This window comes from Lissotriton helveticus, chromosome 8 (genome assembly GCF_964261635.1).
Source record: "Lissotriton helveticus chromosome 8, aLisHel1.1, whole genome shotgun sequence".
NCBI lineage: Eukaryota > Metazoa > Chordata > Amphibia > Caudata > Salamandridae > Lissotriton > Lissotriton helveticus.
In genome coordinates this window covers 1,146,292,707-1,146,317,853 of record NC_136069.1, presented here as the reverse complement: position 1 = coordinate 1,146,317,853, position 25,147 = coordinate 1,146,292,707, and the positions used below count along the sequence as shown (strand labels likewise).

Sequence of the window (25,147 nt, the reverse complement as noted above, 5' to 3'; positions counted from 1 at the left end):
ACGTTACTTTCTTTAGTATTGGGCACGTCTGTCTTTGGTATCACTTCACAGCATTGTGAAGAATCATGAATGGGTGACGATCAAACTGCACTAGATGTCACTGGCTGTGAAGTTGTCATAGATAGTAGTGGTCCGGTTACGAGAAGTGAAAAGAGAGAATTATCTATCTGTATATTAGAAAGAAAACTAGTACTTTACGCATCAATGGTAGGACATTTCCAAATAAATACATACCGCAAAACATCCTCGTTACTCTGCCGGCCTGCGACCAGGAAGTCAGGCAGGCCGGCGCGACACCCGGAAACAGGAAGTAGGAGGGCGGGAGCCTACCCCGCCTCCCACGGAAGAGCCGCGATTGGAGCCGTGTTGGGACCACCGGAGCAGGCAGGAGCCTACCCTGCGCCCCGGTGCCTAATGAGGGAAGACGAGTCCTGCTGCCGGGCCCTGCAGCTGAGGAGAGCCGGTGAGTGCGTTGCTGAGCTTCTGCTGCGGGCGGGCGGGCGGGCGGCGGAGGGGCGGAGGGGGGGAAAGCATGTACGGGCGGGCGGGGGCGGCCTGTGTATGTGTGTGTGCGCGTGTGTGCGTGCGTGCGTGCGTGTGTGTGTGTATGTGTCTTGGAGTGCGTGCGTGTGACTGTGGGATAGGGGGTGTGTGAGCGAGTCGATGTGTACGGCGCGGGACGCAGACGCGACGTGCGCGTTCGCGCAGACGAATCCAGGAGAGGAAATGCTAGTGCACCCTCTGGTCCGTCCTTCCCTCCAGACAGCTGACTATACGTCTCCGTCCCTGGAAGCATCCTTTGGATGCTAATTCCAGGGCGAGACCTAAAAAAAAGGAATGCAACTATGTGGATTTATTTAGCACAAGCCTTCCCGTCGGCAATACAAGGAGGTTATTTTCTCAAGGGAGAGTGTTACAAAACAAATACATAGATACATACAGACAAACTAAAGGCTGCATACAGGTGGGACAAAGGGGAAACGTGTTTATGAGCTTACTCTGCGTTTTACTTTTTTTTTTCTTACACATATGAAGGGTGTTAGCGGCATTAAACAGGCCTGTAAAACATGAATATAGTTGAGCATCACTGCTCTTAAAATCTACTTAGAATGAAAAACAAGCATTAGGAATGCATTAGGGCTCGGTTTGTTTGAGTTTGAGATAATGGCATTGTATATGGTAATGTGTGCTGATGATTGTGCCAATTGAAAGAGTGGCTGGTGTACTGTCAGCTGTTGGTGTGTGTGTGTGTTTAGTGAAAGCTGCACTGACATTGTTTATTGTGTGCGTGGGTGTTTAGCGGCACGGATGCATGGTGGAGTTTCTTTTTGGTGAAAGCGTACATTGGTGGTTGTTGGTGTTTGTGCATGGTGAAAGCATTCATTGACGGCTGGGGGTGTGGTGTTGTGTGTGTTGTTTTCTGTGTACTGGTGAGTGTGTGGTGGTGAGTCTGTGGGGGTGAGCCTGGGGAGAAAGTGTGGTGGTGAGTGTGTTGTGGTGAGTGGTGACGAGTGTGTGGTGTTGAGAGAGTCAGGTGTGTGGTTTGTGTGTGTGCTATGTGTGTGTGGTGTATGTGTGTGTGGTGTGTGTGTGGTGTATGTGTGTGTAGTGTTTTATGCACACTCACACACTGCCCCTACACATTCACACACTGCTCACCCACACACTCCCAATGTCACCCTGCATAGTCACACACTGTTTATACTGCACACTCGTTCTGCACACTCACACAATGTGCACCCTGCACCCTTACACGCGGTCTCTGCAGTCACTCTGCACTCACTGTCACTCTACACGCGCTCTGCACTCATTCACTCTGAATCTGCACCCTGCACTCTGAATTCTGCACTCACTGCACTCTGAATCTGCACTCTGAATCTGCACTCTGAATCTGCACTCTGAATCTGCACTCTGAATCTGCACTCTGAAACTGCACTCTGAAACTGCACTCTGAAACTGCACTCTGAAACTGCACTCTGCATTCTCATTCTGCACTCTGATTCTGCACTCTGAAACTGCACTCTGCATTCTCAATCTGCACTCTGATTCTGCACTCTGAATCTGCACTCTGAATCTGCACTCTGCACTCTGAATCTGCACTCTGCACTCTGAATCTGCACTCTGCATTCTCAATCTGCACTCTGCATTCTCAATCTGCACTCTGCATTCTCAATCTGCACTCTGCATTCTCAATCTGCACTCTGCATTCTCAATCTGCACTCTGCATTCTCAATCTGCACTCTGCATTCTCAATCTGCACTCTGCACTCTCAATCTGCACTCTGCATTCTCAATCTGCATTCTCAATCTGCACTCTCAATCTGCACTCTGCACTCTGAAACTGCACTCTGCATTCTCAATCTGCACTCTGCATTCTCAATCTGCACTCTGCATTCTCAATCTGCACTCTGCATTCTCAATCTGCACTCTGCATTCTCAATCTGTACTCTGCATTCTCAATCTGCACTCTGCATTCTCAATCTGCACTCTGCATTCTCAATCTGCACTCTGCATTCTCAATCTGCACTCTGCATTCTCAATCTGCACTCTGCATTCTCAATCTGCACTCTGCACTCTCAATCTGCACTCTGCATTCTCAATCTGCATTCTCAATCTGCACTCTCAATCTGCACTCTGCACTCTGAAACTGCACTCTGCATTCTCAATCTGCACTCTGCATTCTCAATCTGCACTCTGCACTCTCAATCTGCACTCTGCACTCTCAATCTGCACTCTGCACTCTCAATCTGTACTCTGATTCTGCACTCTGATTCTGCACTCTGAATCTGCACTCTGAATCTGCACTCTGCATTCTCAATCTGCATTCTAAATCTGCACTCTGCACTCTGAATCTGCACTCTGCATTCTCAATCTGCACTCTCAATCTGCACTCTGCACACGCACTCTGCACTCTGAAACTGCACTCTGAATCTGCACTCTCCACTCTGCACTCACAATCTGCACTATGAATCTGCACTCTGCACTCTGAATTTGCACTCTCCACTCTGAAACTGCACTCACAATCTGCACTCTGCACTCACAAACTGCACTCTGAATCTGCACTCACAATCTGCACTCTGCACTCACAAACTGCATTCTGAATCTGCACTCTGAATCTGCACTCTCCACTCTGCACTCTGAATCTGCACTCACAATCTGCACTCTGCACTCACAATCTGCACTCTGAATCTGCAATCACAATCTGGAATTAAAGCCTCCTGCTATACATATTATGGGTGTTTCTTACAGAGGTAATTTTTAACTAAAATGCACATTTCTGCCGAGTGACCGCAAAGTCCAGATGTCCTTCATATGCCCTTGTAAAAGCTTCACTTTAATCAACTTGTAAATGTCCACGGATAAATAAAAAAATAGAAGAATAAAGAAACATTTACGTTTATAAACACCATATTTGCTGGTTTCTCGCACGCGCCCGCAAAACTCACTGCTGAATGGTGAAAGTGCCCCGGCCATCTGGATTCACTTACCGAGGCACCCTGACAGCTCCTAATTGATATTTATGGACTGCCGCGCTCGTAACCGCAGACAAAATGCAGGAAATGCCCAACTGGAAATATATATGGCCTATTGCGTTAAGGGTATTACAAAAACGGCACCGCGAGGACCAATCACCATAAAGATGGTAACATAAAGCACTGAAAATGCTCGCGCACTGAGGAATTTTTCAAGCACGATCCAGAAACCCCTTAACAATACGGCTCGCAGCTCCGCCCCACTTCTGACGAAGTGGTGACGTCGCCGAGCCCTAAAAACGCAATTCAGAACATGGAGAGCAGGGACTTTAGTGCTGCCCAACAACGAAAAATGATGCTACATTTCACCAAGGCCACGGGGCAAAGCCACTCTCATATAATTTCCCCGACGACAACCTGACAAAAATTTGCATTTACGAGTTCTAAAAAACCCAATCCTGTTGCTTCTTCCCCAGACACAGACCGTGTACCGCGCTGCACAGAGTTGAATCTTGTCCTGGCCTGCATACTACGGATTTCTTAAACAGCTATTTCCATACAATGCCCCACAAACTTTCAGTTTTCTCCGATGCAAGCTTAGGCACAAAGGTCATAAAGTGGCTCCCGCTCCTACTCTGATGAGAGCGTTGATCTTAATTCGAGAACAACAGCATTCATATTTGTGCTTGTATGTCAAGGATTACTACTATTGAGAGTGTGTGATATTACCAGCTGTCGCTCTCTCTGCCTCCTAAGCTCTTTATTTATGTTGCTGAATGGCTCCCATCTTACTTTCTTTCCCACTGCCAGAGTGGTCCACCCCCCCTCCCCCTTTCTCGCCAGCCTGACCACCTGGACATAGCAATGGAGCTTTGCCTGGGCCTTGGCTCCTTGCCAGCCGCGCCATTGTGCGCCTGGCACTCACCGAAGCCCCTGTACTTGGATTGGACCGGTACTGTTGATATAACTGCCATATGTTTTACATTACAAATTGTAGTTAAACGAATACACGTTTTAAATGTCGGATTGAATATTTAGAATACAGAACGCTGCTGAGTATCACACTACGCAGACAAGAGATCCGTAAATTAAATGAAAACATTCGAGAAGGAGAAGCTAAAACAGTTTCCATGAGTCAGAAAGGCTGCAAAGCTTTCAGGCGCGAGGAGTTAAACAAGGAGGGAATTATGTGCAAGCTCCATCGGAAGGAGAATAAATGCAGAAGTCAGAGTTGAGGAGGGGTGCGCGCCTGCAGCGGGGCGCGGGGAGGAGGTGTCGGACGGTGGCGGTGTTTGGGACTTTTCAACTGTGGGGGTGCCGGAGGCTGGGACTTTTTTGTGGGGGTGCCGGGGGCTGGGACTTTTTCTGTGGCGGGGTGTCGGAGACTGAGGCTTTGTAGGTGGGGGCGACCTGACCAGAGGTGGAGGGCAATTTTTGCTTGGGGTAGGGGACTGAGGTTTCATGGTGGCAGGAGGCTTGGACTTGGCAGGAGGTGGTGACCGGGACGTCGCCGGCGAGGGGGTCTTGGTAGGAGGCGGTGTCCGGACCTTGAGGGTGGCCGAGACCAATGGCAGCTGGGACTTGGCCGCTGCTGGCGACTTGGGCTTCGCCGGAGTGCTCTGGGGCTTCACCAGAGGCTTCACCTTCGCCGGAGTCGCCTCGGACTTTGGCGGAGGGGTCTTGATCTTCGCAGGGGTCGCCTGGGGCTTAGCCGGGGACTAGACACGGACAGCGGGAGGGGGGCGGGAAACATACACGGACAGCGGGGCAGAAGGCAAGACAAGAAAAACACGAGTGCAATCAGGAGGAAGAAGGCAAGAGGATTGCTTAATCGCCCAGCCAGAGGATTAGGAGGGAGGAAAGCAGCGCGAGGCGGCTGGAGTGCAGCGCAGTCAAAGGGGGGGTGGAGCACGAGGAGCGCTCTGCACGTCGCGGGCTCAAGCGCTGTTTGCAACGGCCGGGGTAGGCAGGAAAACGGCTCACCTTCACTGCGGTGCTGCCTTCAGGCTCGCGGGCGACTCGAGGAGGAGGCTCTCTGCACTTGAAGACTCGGCGGTGGACAGGCAACAATGGCGGCCAACAGCTTCTGAAAATTTTCGGATTTGGGGGCGTGGTTTAGTGGTTCTGAGTGACAGACTACGTCACTGTCTAAAGAACAGCAAAACGTATGCCCCCGAATCCGAAAAAAGACGGGGCTAAATCGGAGTGACGCATCTCTCCTCCAATGGCTGGCCTCTGTTTAGGAAGCCAGCCAATGGAGGAGAGACGAAAAGAGAGGCGGGATAAAGCAGCCACTCTAAGTAACAATAATTCTCCGTACTTCCGGTCTTGGCCTATGGCCAAGCCTACAGTCCCTCGACCTAAAAAGTGCAGTGAGATGGAGGTAGCAGGAAATCTATATTAAATGACTGCATTGTGGTTTCAATTTCCCTAAATGCAACAACAATGCAGTCACTCTAAAAAGATTTCCTGCTACCTCCATGGCCATTGGAATTATGCAATAGTGCGATCGCAGCAATTTATGTATAATTATAGTAGCCGCATTTGCCACATAATACATCATCTGTTGCATAATCTGCAGATTTTAACAAAACAATAAATTAGTTTCTAGCTCAAACCGCACAAAAGTTATTTAAAAAAGCAGCGACACATGTTGCCATGAGTGTAAGGCCATTTGAAAAGATTCACTGAATATTTATTGCTATATGTGGGTGTAAACATGAGGTGCAACCAATGCACAGACAATGCTAAAGTATAAAGTAATAGTATCATAAAATATTCTGCATTATTCCACAGAATGTACCTTTTCTAGCTGCATAATTTACATAACATTGCCGCATTATTTGGCACCCCTTGCCGTATAATTCGAGCGGCCCAGGAATAAGCAGTGGTGCCCCTCTTTGCTGTTGCCACATGAATGATTGCAAAAAAGTGCCTTTATGCTATTGCCTTTGAGGTTTTTTTTACACACATCTAAATATTCCTCAGGTTCCCCCAGTGGAGCATTATGTAAGAAAGCTGGTTAATAGTATTTGTGTAATCATAGGTTCTGAAACCACTCGAAATCGAACAATATGCCAGCTACATCAGCGTTTTACAAGGAGACACTAGAACTTGGGTTACCTGTTACCAATAAACAGTTCAAATCGTTAGCCTTCATGGAGTTTATTGTTTCCCAGTTTGGGGTCCCCTGCGACTTTGGCTCTGAAGCTCTTCTAGGCCAGATTTATCAAGGTTTTTCGTCACCCTTGCACCGTGCAAGGGTGCCCAAGGGCGACGCAAAAAACTAAGTGAGATTTATCAACATGGCTTGATAAATCTGGAGTAAAGCAAGGCAGCGAAAATCACTGCTGTGTGTTACTCTGCCACAGGAAGGTGTTCCATGGGTAGAAGTTGGGTGTTCCTACGCATCCACCCATGGATTTTGGGGCATTCCCTGATTTACCATTAGTGATAGACATAGGAATACATCAAAATGCTACATCTCCTTAATTGAGGCATAACAAGGAGACTTACCTTTATTTTTCTTTGTTGTTTCCTCTTTCTACTTATGCTGCATTCTGCAGCACACATAGAAAGAGGAAAATGCCTCTCAGAACTGTTGTTGGGCAGGAAGGTGCCCCTTCCTGCACAAACCAACTCTGCCTACAACGCGGGCACCCTTGCAGCATGACGCAAGGGTGCCTGTATGGGCGCCAGGCAGCCAGAAGTGCGCAGGAGCTAGGAAAGGACAGGAATGCCCCATATAATGTTAACTACTGCCCCTTCCTGCCCTTCCCCTTTCACGCAGGGCAGCAAGGTGGCTTTCTTCATTTCACTGCGTGAAAAAAAGATAAATATGGGCCCTAGTATTAAAGGTAAGGGTACTGTATTTAAGAGAAAGCTTCATTGTGGCCGGTCTGATGAGCAAGTTGAAGGATGCTGATTGAGTGCCTTGTGCTGCCTAGCTCACTTGATGTAGTAATTCACAATGGGGTAACCCAGTATCCCTCAGAACCTGGGCAATGTTTAAGGTGTAACAACAGTGGTCCTGTCGGGTCGAACAAGCTTCTTAACACATTCTACGGAATAGTTAACACTTCATTTCTTTCCCAATGGGTCAATCCGAGCCACAAAGCCAAAAGCCAAAAAAGAATGAATAAATTAAACAAATAAACAAATCCAAACCATATCTGGTATCTCAGGCTATTTTATATGAATTATTTGCATTAAAAAAATACCCTATTTGCATTCAAAAAACAGTGGCTGGAATTCCGTGGGTTTATTATTTGCAGATAAGTTTATTTCCATGCTGCAGTAACATCCTTTGCCAATCACCTCTGCTGAAGTGGGATTTGTGTTTTATTTGTGAATTTCCTTTCAACCAAATGTATAAACACTGGCTTGGTCATGCATTCTTGGCTCCACTAAAGCAAAATTAGCATGTTTTTGAGAGGATGACTAACGATAATTTTTCCGACAAAATAGAGGATTGCTACTCCTCTACGGTCGATTTAGAGATACATTATGCGTATTGACAGGACCTTGAAACCCTCCTACATCTCATAAGAGACCGTGAGAGGACTAACCAAGAACATTTTAAGTTAAGGCGACTTGAGCCCAGTGAGCACATTCAGTCTCTGTCCCACCCTTTATTATTATCTGTGCTTTGATCCTGCTGCTGTTGCAGTGGTCCAAAACCCATTTAGTTTACTAGGTAGCCAGAGTGTGAGAGGCCTGTTTAGCCTATGCAAAGCCTTTTGTGGGCTTACATCCATTCTGTGTGTCAGGCAGAGGTTGTTCCCCACACTACTATTAAGGCAGGCCCATCATGAGCTAGTATTAATGCGTTATCTACCCACAGTTAGTTCTGGAAATTCACATCTTTAATGCAACTCTGATAATTGTGCTGCTGTGTCTTTACATTTACCCTATAACACCTGCCGTGATCTCGAATTTGAATACTTAGCCAAATCTATACGGAGGTTTAAGACAGCTTTGTGAAGCTCACTTCCATTGCAGACTCAGGGGCATATCTACAATAAACTGGCGGAGCACGGTGTTACTCCAAAATTGGTAAAGCAGTGCTCCGACTTTCTTAAAATGTAGGGATGCGCCGTATTTACAAAAATACGGCACACCTCTGCATTTCTCCTAGTGCTGGCGCCAAAAAAGCTGCCTTAGTGCCAGAGCAGGCACCCTAGCGTCATTTTTCTAGGGTGCCTGTGGTGCAGGGGCAATTGTTTATGTGCAGGAAGGGACACCTTCCTGCATATAAACAATCTTAACAGGTGATTTACTCTATTCATGTGTGCTGCAGAATACAGCACATGTGGAAAGAGCAATATACAAGGAGAAATAAAACATTTCTCCTCATATCGCCTATTAAAGACCAGGCAATGGTCTTATTTTTGACGCTGCCCCATACCTTGTAAATATGGGGCAGCATCAAAAGGCAATGGGTGTTGCGGCAAAACACCCACAGCTCGTCCCTTTTACGCTAAGTGTTGTGTGAATAGGGGCATTATTTACAATGCGGTGTTAAGCAAAAAGTCGCAAAAAGTGCCCCAGTTAATTTAGACCTCTAGCGTTCTCATTTTCTGAGTACCTGGCTGCCCCTTGCAGCCAGTGCACTGGAGAGAAAGCCTGCCATTGCTCTGGTGCTATGTGTAGACAGTAACCATAAACTGTTGAATAATATTTTTAACCCCTTTAGTGCTGCCGTCGGCCGTTGCGAGCACTACCTCCATAGTGCTGCGCACGTCCAACGGCCGACGCGGCCCCACCCGTTTCTTAGAACGTTCAGCACTGGCGCTGAACGTTCGACGCATGAAACGGGTTAATATTAGATCTGTTATTTATTCGTGTAATTTACATCCCTGCTTCGTGGCTGAACATGCTAAGAAATGAGACTGCATTGATGTCACCTTGGTAGGCAGAAAGTAGTTACTGCCACATATAACAATACCATGACCACCTATTTCTCCAATTACTATATTGAAGGGCTTATTTACAAGCCCCTTGCACCGCCGGTATGTCACTTTTTTCCATATTAAAAGTAATGCACTGGCAGCGCAAGGAAGGGGCTTGTAAATAAGCCCCTGAATGTATTTGAAAAGCTGAATAAGGAGACACATTTTTCTCTATTCCTAACATGATGCTTTTTTTGTAAAACTGAAAAAGAAGAATTTCTTGAAGTCCGGAAAGAACCAAGTCATCCTAGGAATTAATTATTTGGAGGAAAGCTTCATACAAGAAGATGGCTAAAGATAGAAAGGTGATATTTCACCCCTTAGATTTGTATGATTCATGAGAAATACAAGGCACAATCATAGAAACCCTGATCAGGATGGTGACTCTGTAGACCTTTGAGTAGATTGTCCAGTTCTAGGAACTCCCTTGTTGTAGACTGTAAATAATGCAATTATCAAGTGTGATACTCTTCAGGTGGCAGGGAAAGGAACCCTGATAAGGCCTATATGCCAGAAGGGAAACAGAGCAGGGACATGAAGCATGGCCACCTTATCTACCTCCTAGGTCATACTGCTATGGAGATTAAAGAACTGGGCTTACTTGGGAATTTACAATTACGCTGTTTACGAGGTTTGGGAACAGTGGAGCAATACCTAAGAGTCTGATGTGGAATTTGGTGGACATGTTCCTATGACGCAAACGTCCCAAATGTCCTGTTGGCCTTATTACAAGTGCTTTAGGATATAATGCACTCATAATAAGGTGGCTGGGATATCTGTCACTTTTTTTGAAGGAGTAACTCATCAGTCATACTCTAAATCAGGCCCTAAGTCATATTACTGTCTTCCTACTATAATTGCAATTAGTGCCTGATATTTCTAGCTTCATAGACTTGTCATCCATATTTTCATTTGTGAATAGGTACAAATTGTTGTTCATCCACAGAGAAAGGGGCGGAGAAGCCTCAGCTCAACATCCTGATTTGTCTCTACACGATTTCAAATGCCTCAATAAGAATTGTAATAATGTTGAACTAACTCAGCCTTTCCCATTCTCTAGATGTGTACTGCAGAATTGTGTCTTATGACCTCTTCTTTATCATTTTAATATAAGTTTAATTTAGTAAACGGTGTGAATGATGCTGCATCGATCTCCTGTACATGCAATAGGCGTAAAGGACTGACGAAAGAGTATGATGATTAAAAAGAAAAATCACAATTACTTTCAAATGCTGTTAAATCCAAACTGTTTGTTTATGGATTAAAAAACCATGAAGGTAAAATGGTTGTTGTTTAAGGAGATCGGAAGCAGAGGGACAAGATTTTCTGTTTGTGGGCATTCATTTGAACTCATAACTTACCTGGAAAACTCATGTGATCAAAGGTTTTTAATGTGTTGGTGAACGTGAACGTGCACAGACTATTACCTTTCTCTGATTAGGGCCCCACATGAACACAGTACGATTTCACCTCACCTGAAGGTGGCAGTGCTGTTGTTGCTCTGACTTCTGGTGTTGGTGCTGGAGATGCAGAGGCTGACATTGTGATGGTTGCTGTCCTGTTAATCTGGAATGCAAGAGGGCTTGGCCCATTAGGACAATAGATGTGCTGTTATCAGACGTTTGCACCTCTGCACTCCTATGCATTTGATGTTGAGAGTACCTATAAAGAGACAAGCAGCAAACTGAGGAGATAACGCGTATCCATACTAACATTAGAGTAACCTTGCTTGGCGAAAACAAACAGATATATACAAATATTACTCAGGACGGAGACAATGTTTTTTCTTCCTTATGTTTAGGATCGGCTAGAAACCCTTTCTTCTGTATGTGTGAGCTCATGAAATCACAAAAAATAATTTAAAAAAGCAGTATAGAGGAGGGTGATTGGAAACCCTTACATGATATTCTTTACCGCATTTCATTGGGTAAGAGTTGTGTCAGCCCATGTATAAAGTAGTTCCATTGTTCATAAGTGCTAGAGAAACATTGTGAACACAGATCCTGTGACATATACAGAAGGATGGGACTTTGCAAGGTGTAACCACGACAAATACAGTAGGCAGGGATTTTTATGTTGCCACATCCCACAGATACAATAGAAAGGGATTTTAGATTGTGCATTGATAAACACAATAGGTAGGAACGTTAGACTGCAAACAAATTCAATAGAAAGTGTGTTTATACTGTGTACTATTTAACAAACATCATAGGATGGGGCGTTGCAGTTTAACACTCAGAGACCATCTTACTCATATCACTAATTCAGGATCGGCTAGAGAGGTGGTCTTTTCACTGTGCACATTTGCAATTGTATGTTTGGAATTTAACTGTGCACGAACTAAAATACTTTTTCTTTTTAGGTAAAAACTTGTTTTAAATCCCACTGCAAAGGGTAGTATGTTACAGTAAATAACAAGTACAAATTAACTACTCTGATCCCAAACTTACTTATCAAAGAAAACCCACAGGGGCTTATTAATGAGCCCTTTATGCAGCCGGTGCATCAGTTTTTCTGACGCTCCAGTGGCGCAGGAGCCTGCTATATTTAACAGGTAACACTAAGCCACTTTTTTTGGGCTTAATGCTTCCTTCTAAATATTGATCCCTCTAACGCATTTTTCTGCATCAAAGGGGCGTGTGATGGGTGTTGCTGGGGACGTTCCCAGCAAGATCCATGGCTTTGTGACACTGCCTCAGATTTACGAGAGATCGTAACTCTGAGGCAGCGCCAAAAACATATGCCTCCCAGGCTAGGCGTGGGGAAGGCCCAACGAGGAGAAATATCTTTATTTATCCTTGTGTTTCCTTTTTGTATGTGTGCTCCATTCTGCAGCGCACAAGAGGAAAAAACCTTTTGTGATTGTTTTTGTGCAGGAAGGTTTCCTATCCTGCACAAAAATAAACCTCCCCGCAACGCCGGCACCCTTGCACCATGGAGCAAAGGTGCCTGTGTTGGTGCACAGCAGCCCATTGTGTGCCAGCGCAGGGGAAAAGGACAGGAATGCACCGTATCTGATGGATACAGCGCATTCCTGCCCTTTTTTTTGCTGTAGGGCAGCACCGCTTGAAGGCCTGCGGCACTGCCATATGGCAAAAACTCATAAATTAGGCCCACAGTATTCATTAAATTCAATAATAACCATTCCCCACCACCAGTTTCTAGAGTGCATCACAATAGGACAGGGGAAAGGGCAAGGTAGGACACACTCGAAAGCCAACTTTCCTCTTTTTTACACTGGACTGCACTATCTCTCCAATACAGGCAGAGCCTGTAGAGGGGCCTGCCTGCAGAAGGACCAGCACAGTACCTCCTGCAGCAGAATTGTTTCCTCTAGGTTTCTTGAGTAGTCAATGTGCAGCCACTACCATTTACTGAATCCTCTCCAACTACCGTTTCAACAGCTCACGAACGTTAATCATTTAATCTCACAGAGATTCAGCTGATATGCCTAGGATAACCCAACACCCTCTTCAGGGGCTCCTTCCATAAGTTATCCAAGCGTTCCAGTTTGAGGTTCAACAAAAAAACATGTCTATAATATTAGGCTTAAAAGGTTCCAGGTTCTTCACACTTAGTCTCCAAAGCTGTTACTCTGCTCACCAGTTCTTCTTGCTCCTGTCTCTTAAGTTTATCTTCTACTGCTCTCAGATCTTTTTTTATGGTGCTGATGTCTGTACCATCTCAGACCGCATTGCAGTAATCGAGTGTAGGAAAGTGCACTCTCCTTGGGTGAAAACCTGTTCTCCTTCCACTTCAGGTAGTGTCCTGCCTCTGCTCTTTCACTTAATTTTATCCTCAGAAACAAAAAGTCCTACTTTTTATGCCACACATCTGCCATGATATGTGTGGAAAAAGGCTCCTACAGGATGAGTTGGCCAATCGACAAGTCCACCCTTCATGTTCACTGTACACTTTTTTCAACTTGTTAAAAATGGCATTCCTGGTTGGCTGAGGTATACACCCAGGCCAGGTAGGAACCACCACTCTAGTCAGGTTAAGAGAAGTACACACTAAGAGAAAACCTGTGCCAGAAACACTGATTTTCATATAGCTGGGTCTGAACTGACATGGCAAAGTTAGCTAAAGAATGATGATGGATTCAACCCAGATCTGTGACTGGGGGTGAGTGTCTGAAAAGTTGCAGCGCTCCGCATATCACCTCCTTGTATTTGCTTTGTTCGCCCTAAGTTGGCAGGATATGCCCAGATGTGAGTCCATTGCTCACTTTGCCACTGGATTCAAGCTAGCTTGGCTGGTGAAGGGTGTTACCCAGAAACTGGTCCCATGGATGCTTGTTTCTAGTTCAGGGAAGACCTGGCTTGGCAGTTTGGGCTGGACTGTTCCCATGAGGCACAGGGTCAAGATTGATTTGCATATAGCTGGGTCTGAACTGAGGTGGCGAAGTGAGCTAAAGAATGATGATGGATTCAACCCAGATCTGTGACTGGGGTGAGTGTCTGAAAAGTTTCAGCGCTCCGTCCATCATCTCCTTGTGTTTGCCACTTTCTAAAAGTTGTACACAAAGTGGGAGACCCAATATACCCTTGAGGGCTTGGGCTATATAAATGATAAGGTAAAGGTTGCCTTCAAGGGATTTAGTTTGGGTAAAACTAATTCTCAAATTTTAATAGGAAATAAATCATAGGCCTAGATTATTCTGGCCCCAGCTAAACAATAGCATAACACTTCACAAATTTGCAATGAATATTGATTGATTTAAAATATATGTTTTCACTTTATATATTTGAGAGGGTACTGGAGATGTATATATACAATGTGACAAGAAGGGAAAACCATATATAATCAAAAACACCTTCACTGTAACATGTTGTAACACTTTTCCTCTTTAAAATTGAATACAAAAATCAATAGAGGAAAAAGCGCGAGTCGACGTTTCGGTCTCTATCTTCTCAGTTCAGACACCATCTTCAGGACAATATAAATATACAGAAGTTGAACCCTGAATAAAGATGCTAGCAACCGTATTCGAATGTGTCATACAGGTTTGCTTCAAAAGAATGCAGTCGGATCTTGATGACCCGAGAGTCAGCATTTATCTTTTATTGTTTCTTATTTTCTTTACTGCACATTCTGAAATCAGTCCTACTCGAAAGCACGTATTCTTTAATAGTTGAGTTGATGTTTTAGGACTACCGTAGTAGAATTATTCACTGGAGTTCTTAGTCACTCCGCGAAAGGACACGGGTCTTTTCTGGTGTCTTGTTATCTCTTTCTTTTTTTTCTTTTAAGCGCGTTCTGGGATCGATCGATTCGATTCAGTTGAAAGCCTTAAATCGAGTCTGGAGCTTCACATACTCAGGCGATTTATGTACAAGCCTTTCATTTAGCACCTCTCAATTTGCGACTCATTGCGAGGCGCTAAATGAAATGTACAACAGTGTTATTACACTGTTTTGCGTTTCCCAATGGGGTCGCAAATTGCAAGGCTCATTAGTATTAATTAGCATCTCGCAATTTGCGAGCCCATTGGGAATGCCAGCCCTCCCAGGGATGGTGGCCTGCTGGGCACAGCAGACCACCATGTCTGGGACTGCTTTTTAATAAATCATCTTTTTTTTTTCAATGCAGCCCGTTTTCCTTGAAGGAAAACAGGATGCATTTTAAAAAAATGAAATGAAACGTTTTCATTTCATTTTTTAAGGGCAGCCCTTAAAAAATATTTCCAGAGACAGTCACAAAGTGGAAGGGGTCCTCTGGGAACCCCTTCCAAATTGCAACTGCATTACCACCCTCTTCAAGAGGGTGGTAATTTGCGAGTGTTTTGCAATCCTTCTTAATTGCAACTCGCAATTCCTAAATAGGGAGTCGCAAATAAATTGCGACTAGTTGTTTAGGAATTGTACATCGCCAACAGTGATTTTGCATGCACAAACGGGTTTGCAAACCCGCTTGCACATGCAAAATCACGTCGTACATCTGGCCCTAAGGACTCTGCCCCAGTTGACTCCAGTGGGTCTCTCACAAGGACAGGGAGGCTGGCCCTTTTATGCCCCCAGAGGACCAGTTGGGGGAAGATCTTGACTTCTGTGCCCCAAAAGGAGGAGAGGAGCACCAGAGACAGAGGAAAGGAGGAAAGCTGGTACAGGGAGATAGTATAACCAACTCCCTGCAAATTACGCTACCTTTGAGGGCTGGAGGCCATGCCAGAACTGCTCCTGGTGGCTAAAGCTCACCACCAGGTGTCAAATGCGAAACGGCTCAACGGGGCCCGAGACTTCACCAGAAAAAGTGGGTGACGTTTGACCCCTTGCTGTGACGGAGCACGTGGCGCTCCACTGCCCACCTGAGTTCTACCCCCGGGGTGAGCAAGGTCAGTACACTCTTCCTAATTGATTAAATTGAGGGGCCCCTCCCTGAAACAATTCACTTGCTGCATTCTAATGCCCTCTACCAGGGGTCCTTCCTGTAGGACTCGCCATGGTTCTAATAAGATTTCAAATCTTCCACTATATACATATGCTCATTTCCAGATTCTTGGATGGTATTTGGAAATTCCCATCCAGTTCCAATTCATGCTGGGTTTTGTGGAAGCCAGTCCACTCAGGCCTAATACTCCATTACCTAGAATTTCCTGCTTTTCAACCCTGCAGACCAAGGATGGGTGGAGCAATTATGTCAGTACAACTTTATTTCGATCACTATAGATGAAAAAAATTACAACACAAAACAAAATGCTTACAAGCACAGATAATACAACATAAGACTTTAAAATGCTGATGTATCAGTCGAAAAGAAGTGAAAGAAGAAAATATCATTTTAAAAGGCCACAGAGATTCACCATAAAAGTACTTTTCTTTAAAAAAAAAAAAAAATATATATATATAAATATTATCTATAGATACAAAAAGACATAGATAAGCTAAAACTTGTCCCAATGGCACAGTACAATATAAAAGGACCCTATTCACAAACAGAGCGCATTTGCCAGGAGGCCCTTATTTTACCTTGTGCATACCTCGACCGGACACCGGACCTCGCCGCACCCGCTCCGCGGGTGCCGCTTCGCTGAAGTCCTAGAGGGGCAGCAGCCTGGATTTCTGACTGGGGGCACAAGAGAGCGGGACTTTGGTTGAGGGCTGCAGGGCTGCGAGCGTTGCAGGGACTCCATTACCCAGGAGTCCCTGCGTGACCGTTCAACAGCTTCCGGTCCGCTCTCCCTGCAGGCACGGCCACCGCCCACTGGAGGGCTTTTTAAATCGCTCCTGCCCTTGTATCCTTGGGACACCATTCACAAACAGAGCGCATTTGCCAGGAGGCCCTTATTTTACCTTGTGCATACCTCGACCGGACACCGGACCTCGCCGCACCCGCTCCGTGGGTGCCACTTCGCTGAAGTCCTAGAGGGGCAGCAGCCTGGATTTCTGACTGGGGGCACAAGAGAGCGGGACTTTGGTTGAGGGCTGCAGGGCTGCGAGCGTTGCAGGGACTCCATTACCCAGGAGTCCCTGCGTGACCGTTCAACAGCTTCCGGTCCGCTCTCCCTGCCGGCCCGACCTCCGCCGATATTACCCTCTCACTATATATAGGAACAGATCTCCCGCAGCGCAGGACGCAGCCCGGGGCTCAGACCGGGCTAAGACCGGGCCGTTTGAGGCCGTTCGAGGTCGGAAGAGGTTGGGTTGGGCTACCCCCCTTTCGTCTTTCCCCTTTTTTCGGTAATATTCAACTGAACCTGTCTATTGTTAAAATTGTTTTGCATAGTGCACTAGGAGATGTGTACAAGGGTAAGCCGCAGCAGGGCTGCAAAGGGGCTCCAGAAGCAAAATGGGACATTAGACGATTTTATCACGAGGACAAATACTGCCATAGATGAGGAAATCACTAAAATGCAAAAACGTGTTTCCCTTGATCTGGAATCAGCAAGGAGATTGTCCCAGGTTATTGCCGAGTCCAAAAAATCTTCGTTGGGCCATATTGCGGCCGCATTGACTCCGGAGCGACAAGCTAACCCACGGTGTATACTAACGCAGGCTGATGTCCACCATTCCTTAGTTATTCCCCCTGTTGTATTACCTACTTTGTGCCCCAACCCGCAGGCCTTAAGACAGCCCTCACCCGGGGCCTCCATTGGTATAGTCCAAGATCAATTGCACACCAATACACCACAGTTTCCAGAGCTACATGACAATTCACCTTGTACCAATACTAAGGGCACAACTTACAAAAGGAAACGTGATATAATGTCTGCCTTTTCGCGTAAGAAGGCCAAAGTTGTCATGGCCCACTTATGCAATGTTAGCGATCCCCCTGTGATTAGCACTGAGGCTGAGCCCCCTCTTCCTCCGCAGATGTCTACTGAAATAGATGAGGATAGCTCATCCCTGGGAATTACCGAGGAAAACGTTACAATAGATGGTACTGGAACACATTTAGATGAACATGAAGGAAGTGATGTGGGTTTTATAAAAATAGTTTGGGAAACCCTAAAAAAGTTGTTATCTCCACTTGACTTGAGACTCTCACGTATTGAGAACCACCTGTTAGAGGTGGAAAAGAGTATTATAGAACTAGCAACTCTTAGTCTGCAAGGTCAGGAAACCATTGGTATTCTAGACGATATCCCAGCTCCACCGATACCTAATACTACCGTCCATGCACCATCTCCACCTAGGCCAGTACCTAAACCACGCACTAAGGGCTATGACACTAAACCTTCTATTCCTATATCAAAGTCACCTAAGCACCCCATTGCACAATCTACCATATATCATAAAACAGGAGTTGCCCCAAAGTCCTTTCCAACCAAGGCGGATTGCTCAATATCCCAGGCTACTCACAATAGGAGCAACTTTCGCGGGGGATACATAGATCTCCCCCCAGACGCAAACCCATACGTGGTGATACTGACAGGCGTGCCAGCAATTGACAATAATTGGCAAGAAAATCACGGGTCCCTCAAGAACAAGGTCATTCACTGGCTAAACGTGAATAGACCGATCCCAAATGATGTGCGAAGCAGAATTTTGATGGTGCGTAGAGTCCCTTGGGTGGGCCCCTCACGGAAATCTAGCCCAGGTGACTGTATAGTGGTGTCCTTTGAGGACCCACGTACAGCCCACCACGTATGCTCTTGGTCTAATTTTGGGGAAGATCCAACCATTGTGCCGAGGCCTTTAACATTCTTTTACCCCCCACGTCCAAACCAAAATCATGGGAGGGAATGGTCGTCTGTACGCTACCAGGCTAGTGGAGGGGTAAACAATAAGTGGCAAGCCCCAAATAGAAGGTGGCTTGGGGTCCAAACCTCTAATAGGTTTGGGTGCCTCGAAGAGGTTGATTGACTTTCTATGCCTGTTGGCTCTCCATCCTATGCTATGGCCCCCTTACCTCGTGTGGCACTTGACCTTTCACCTCTGGCGATTAAACCTGCTACAAACAGCGCCTCTAGAATTTCCACCTTTAAAAAAAGTGAGGATCCAGGGCAAGAGGTTGTCACCCTCCCAATGACCATATTGAACTCGCACCGGTTGTCTCCACTAACTAGTACAAAGAGCACTGATGTACCTATACCCAACTTGCCTAAGAAAGAGGACATTTCAATCCCATTGGGGGTTATGGCTGACCCTTTAGTAGCGTTACCTGTGTCAAGAAATTATAGTGCTGTTACTGGCCCCGCTGCATGTGTTTCCCCATTGGGGCTGAGTGTTGGAGGCAAGCCATTATTGAGGCTCCTAAGCTGGAACTTTGCAGGTCTTGCACGTAACATCGATACTCCCGATTGGAGTACTTTTGTGGATCCCTTCGGGATTTGCCTTCTGCAAGAAACCTGGTGCCTGGAACCTCGCCACAGGGTAGGTTTTACTACCTACTTTGTACCCGCATCCAAAGACTGTGGCAGCAAAGGCCGCCCTTCGGGCGGTCTCCTCGTTTGGGTTAACATCACATTGGGGCTATCAATAAGGCAAATACCAACAAAATCTCCTGATCTGTTGAGACTATCTATTCAATGCCAAGGAGGGTTAAAGCTAGAACTGTTTAACCTCTACCTAAGGGGGGCAAGGGGTAGTATCTCCTTGTTATCCTCTACAGGAATTGAGGATGAGCTCAGGTCCTGTAATACAGATTGCTTGGTCTTACTGCCTGGAGATCTCAATTGTTGTTTTGAGCCACTAGCCAGCGACGATATGTTAGATACTTGGGAGGATGATGTTAGGAGAGGTATTCCCTCGCTTTCTTTAAACCCGATTAAAAAGTGGACCCAAAGTGCCATAGACATTAATGGCCTCTGTATGGAATATGACCTTAGAGCCACCAATGGCAGATCTAAGTCAGATACTAGGGGGGCACACACCTATAATAGGGTGGGCCACACTTCACGTATCGATTATATTTTGCTGAACTACAAACTCTGGCCCTACCTCCAAGACATGGAGGTTTTAGAGACAACTGATAGCGATCATAATCCATTAGTCCTGTCTCTTCCTCCGCCATGGGAAGACACGTTCCCAACTCCTTTCCCACACACATGGAAATCTTCCCATGAATTAGTCCCCTCGAATTGTGGTAGGCGGCTAAAATGGAACAAAGTTGCCGCAGATGAGGGGAGGATGGCCAAAGCAAAATCGATAATGTCAACTGTGAAAATGTGCATAGACACAATGGAACCTAGCATTTCGGATGTTTGCAACGTGTTCACTGAAACTACCTTATCACTTAGTGAGCTGTTCGTTGTCCATCAGGGTAGAGTGGGGGCCTCGCGCAGGATCACTTTAAAGAACAGAGCTAAATGGTACTCTTCTTCCTGTTCTGCTGCTAAACGAGAACTTACACTAGCAGTAAAATCCAAGGTACCGTGCCTTGTTAGCCTTGCAAGGAAGAGTTACAAAAAAGCTTTGTCCATGGCTAGGGGGGCCTATGAAACTAAATACTGGGAGGATTTAATGATGGCCAGCTCTAGGAAAGACTCGAGGGCTTTTTGGAAACTGCTGAGAGATAGAGATAAACCCGCCAACTCTCTTTTGACCTGTAATATCACGGGGGAGGCGTGGTTTGCCCATTTCTCTAACCTATATGCTATCCCGGAGGGATCCTTAGATGCATTGACAGATCTCTCTCGAGTGCCTGTAGATTACTCGGGTGAGGACATCCTTTTTGCAATCGGCGAAGTTGAAGGGGCAATTAAGTGCCTGGTGCCTAATAAGGCGGCAGGACCGGATGGCATCCCAGGTGACTTAATAAGGGCCAATCCGGAGGTGTGGAGCAAGCTTATTGCCCTACTTCTGAACGCGGCGCTGCGGGGTGGACCTTTCCCCGATTCCTGGAAGGGTGCGGAGGTCGTCCCGATCTTTAAAAAGGGATGTCGGGAAGACCCCGCTAACTACCGCCCTATTAGTTTGCTAGATTCCACACAGAAGGTAGCTGGCAAGGTAGTTTTAGGCAGGATCTTACAGTGGGCTGAAGATAACCTAGTATTGTCAGACTTTCAGGCTGGTTTTAGATCTGGTGTAGGGACTATTGAACAGACATTTCGCTTACTACTGCTATACTGGAAAGTGGTTGTACTGGGCAAGGGCAGTCTGTATCTCGCATTTATAGATTTACGGACTGCCTTTGACCTGGTCCCACGTGTCCAGTTGTGGAATGTCTTGGAGGGTTTGGGAATCCCTTCGTACCTACTAAGCATGCTTACCAAGTTTCACGAGAGCAATTTTGCACAGATCAGGTGGGGAGAGCAGGGCCAAAAAACACCACGTATTCCCGTAAATAGGGGTGTTTGCCAGGGTTGTGTGCTTGCCCCCACTCTGTTTTCATTATATGTTAATGGAGTGGTGGAGCACTTACTCAAACATCCAGCTGATGCACCTTCCCTGGCTGGCAGGAAAATTCCTACCCTCCTATTTGCGGACGACACCCTCCTGATCTCAAAAACCCCAAAAGGCCTTCAATCTTTACTCTCCAGCTTTAAGATATTTTGTGATTCTAGGGGTCTTGCAATTAATGTAGGCAAAACTAAATTCTTGGTTCTAAACCCCCCAAGGAAAACTGTTGTTCCCCCCACCTTGGATTCAGTCCCGCTAGAAAGGGTAAAAGTTTGATTATCTAGGTATCCGCCTCTGTGATTCTATGAATTGGAAGTCCCACCATCAAAAGACCCTTTTGACTCACAAGAGGATAACAGGGGCCCTATTGAAGGAACAATGTGCCTCGTCCCTCAAACCAGTAGGTGCTGTACTAGATATATATAGGGCACGGGCGGTGAGCGCAGTCCTGTACGGGTCTGAACTGTGGGGTGTGCAGAAAGTTGACCACTTGAGGCGCCTGGAAAATAACTTCCACAAAGACCTCTTGTGGCTCCCGCATAGCACCCCTTCCCTCCCACTTTTATTGGATACAGGTACACGACCAATTGATGAGCAGGCAAGGCTGCGTCCCCTCCTTCTGTGGGCACGAATCTGGAGGGTTCCAGAACTGTCCAGTTATGCGGAAGGCCTAAGGGAAGTTCTCTCAACCCCTGGCTGGCACAAGGTCCGTTGGCTTAAGGAAGTTATGCGGCTTCTTTATGACCTCGGCCTTGGAGATGCCTGGGTTAATAGAACCTCCCCCACTAAACAGACCCTAAAGAATCTCTATTGGACTTGGGTGGCAAATGGGAGAAATAGTGACTCTAAACTCTGTAGATCTTCCAGAGAATTTTTGATGGTTAAAGAGCATCCTGTTAGGGAATCCTACTTAGATCTGTTCCACAAATCATGGGATAGGGCACTATACTTTAAATTTAGAGTGGGCATGTTGCCTCTTGGCCAGTTGACAGCAAGCTGGAAGCCACCGCTGCAAACTGTACCATATTGCCCCTTTTGTGATAACAAGCTTGAGTCAGTTGCCCACTTATTGTTTGAGTGCCCAGCCTATGCAGCCCCGCGGCGCATTTGGCTGAAACCTCTATGTAGGAACCTAGGTACCAGATTTCATCTGGAGGCCCTGCGCATTTTAAGATCGGATGCTCGTCCCCTGTATGCTTGCTGCTTAGCAAAATTCTTAGGCTGGACATGGCGAATCAGATCCGCCAGGCAATTGTGTCTCCACTAATCACGAACTGTACCAGCCACCTAAATACCTCCTACTTGTATTTGATCTTTTTGCTAAGAGCTGCTCAAACACTGAGGTGTATGTTTTATTGCCATTTTTATGTTTTTAGCAAGTATCTAATTGCACTATCTGTAAGTGAGGATTAAATGTTAAAATGTATTGTATTTTTTAATTTTTATTGTGCTGTTATGCTTTTGATGATATGTCTAATATATCGAAATAAAGCTATGTTTCTACTCATAAAAGGACCCTTTCAAAAGGAGGCGGCCTAAGAACTACCAAGAGAGCACTTAGCACGCCTGCACCAGATTGATGTTAAGAACTTGGCCATACAGAATATAGCAATACGAGATGTATGTGACTGCAGTATTCTGTACCCCTCCTGGTGCTTTCTAACTTCCAGGTTTCTGCAAAGTGGAGCTATCCATTTAGCTCTAGACAGTCTATACAAAGGGCAAACAAATAAAACATGCTTAAGTGACTCGGGGTCCTCCTTGGCAGCAAATACAGTTCTCATCCACCATGTCCAATACTTTGCACCACTTCCTTTTAAAAGTTTTTACAATTAGGCACCTGAACTGTCGGTATAACTTTCTTGTTAGTGGAGGGACAATTTCATATATAGTGCTCTCAAATAACGGGGTCGGTTTAAAATCAATACAAGCAGCAGAAAGTGATCCTTTGCAATTTTATATATTGTCAATCACAACACTACCCAATAAACAGCTTTGAGACTGGACTTGTGGATTTGAAATAGGGTATTTGGAAGATCCCAGTATATGTTGAGGCTTAACCTCTGTAAGAGAGTCTTAAGAGTGTGATGCCACAAGACCTTACATACATATTTTGGAGGAACTACATCACAGAGACCCACCCTGTAAGATTCTAGTGCTGTAGTAGACCATAGTCAATGCCAAAACATGAGTAATCTAAGCTCGCTTTTGTGGGAATTTTTTTTCTACGCCTAATCCACATAAAGTCGATTCAATGGGGTGCTCACCAGAAGATTTAGCAGAGATCTAAGAAATTTGTACTCTATTACTGACAAGTTATTAAGATTTGTGCAACCCCATATCTCCACGCCATATAAAACAGCTGCTAAAACCTTAAAATTATAAATCTTTAGCGCGGGACGCGCCCTTCTAGATATGGTTTTCCTGTGAATTTTAGCTATAATTACCGTTGGTTGAACCACGGGCAACTGTGCCTTTTCTACCTGGGGGCCCAATATAAGTGTTTTGTAAGTTTCAGACCAAGATAATCAAACTCAGCCATTACTTCTCAAGGGACATCACCCACAAGCAACTGCCTTCTACACTGGGTTGTTAGTCTGGAGGAGAAAATCATACATTTGGTCTTGGAACCACTGAGCTCCAAACCCTGCTCCAGGCAAAATGCCTGGTAGTCATTCAACAATTGCTGGAGCCGCTAGAGCGACTTAGAAATAAGCAGTGTCAATTGCAAAAAGGAGTGCAGGGGCCCTCTGCACTCCTATTTACGGTGCATCACACCCATCCCTGCTCAAAAACGTTATAACATAATTTATGTACAGAGTACATAGTGTGGGTGCTAACACGCACCCTTGTCTTACCCCTTTGTTGATATGGATTGCTTCTGTTGATGCCCCATCCTCCCCACCTCACTTGGGCCAGGGTACCAGAATGTAGCCTTTTAAATGTTCACAATGGGAGCTGGAACTCGCATTCCTTCTAGGACTCCCCTTAGTTTGTCTCTTGGAACCATGTCAAAGGCTATGGAGCAATTCAGCACACCTGTGGCTGACTGGTGCTAGCCTGCTCACATCTGAGGCATCTGATCACCGTGAGCCCTTTTATGCTCCAGTTACCTTTAAAGCAGCTTTGGTCATTTCAATAGTGTTCTTGTTAGACCAACTTTTTGTTTCTTGAGTTTCCGAGCTGTAGCTAATCCTTGATTTCTGATTCCTCAGCTGTAGCTAATCCTCGTTCCTTGATTCCTGATTCCTGAGCTGTAGCCTATTCCTTATTCCTTTAGCAAGCATGGTCTGCAGTGCTACCTTGCTTTCTGATTCCTGAGCCAGCACTAATTTAGTGCATTCTTGTTCCTTGTGCTTTACCTCTCTGTAGTTACATGTTCCCAGTCCTTGCCTTCTATCCTTTCAACTTAGCCCAGTTTCTAGTTTGCTACCTTCCTGCTGTCTTAGCTTCCAGTTCCCTTGTGTGGTTTGTTACTTAAAAAAATATCTTTATTGACATTTTTCCTTGCCATTACAAAACAATTCTATGTTCTCCAACACATATCAAAGCATCATAACTGGATAAACATAACAAGTATAGTCTACGTACGTCTTATATTATCTTCCTGACCAGACCTGTTCTAAAAGCACCCCACTGGTATACATGATCTTTTATCTCATTTCAGCCCCTAGAGAGTACCCCATGCTATCCACCATAATAAATTACCGGGACCTGTAAGTGTCTATGTAAAACGGTAAACAACCTTCACAACGAAACTTTTACAACGCACTACCATTACAACACGGTCATTACAACGCAAACCATTACAACGCATTGCGCTGGGGGGCGCTCTAGGATAGGGAATACGTTTAATTTACTATCCAACACCTTCCCTAGTGTCCACGGGGACTGGAGTTGGAATAGTAAATTAAACTATTCACTATCCAACACCCAAAAGC

At 45.6% G+C, this 25,147-nt stretch overlaps 1 protein-coding gene across 1 annotated transcript in view; it reads right to left on the bottom strand.

The window, feature by feature from the left end:
* NPAS2 (neuronal PAS domain protein 2) overlaps positions 1-25,147 on the bottom strand; it is a 420,609-nt gene that overhangs the window by 15,813 nt on the left and 379,649 nt on the right. Inside the window, exon 19 of the mRNA XM_078658025.1 lies at positions 10,899-11,085. Coding sequence (XP_078514151.1) covers positions 10,899-11,085 — 187 coding nt within the window. The remainder of the gene's footprint in view (positions 1-10,898; positions 11,086-25,147) is intronic.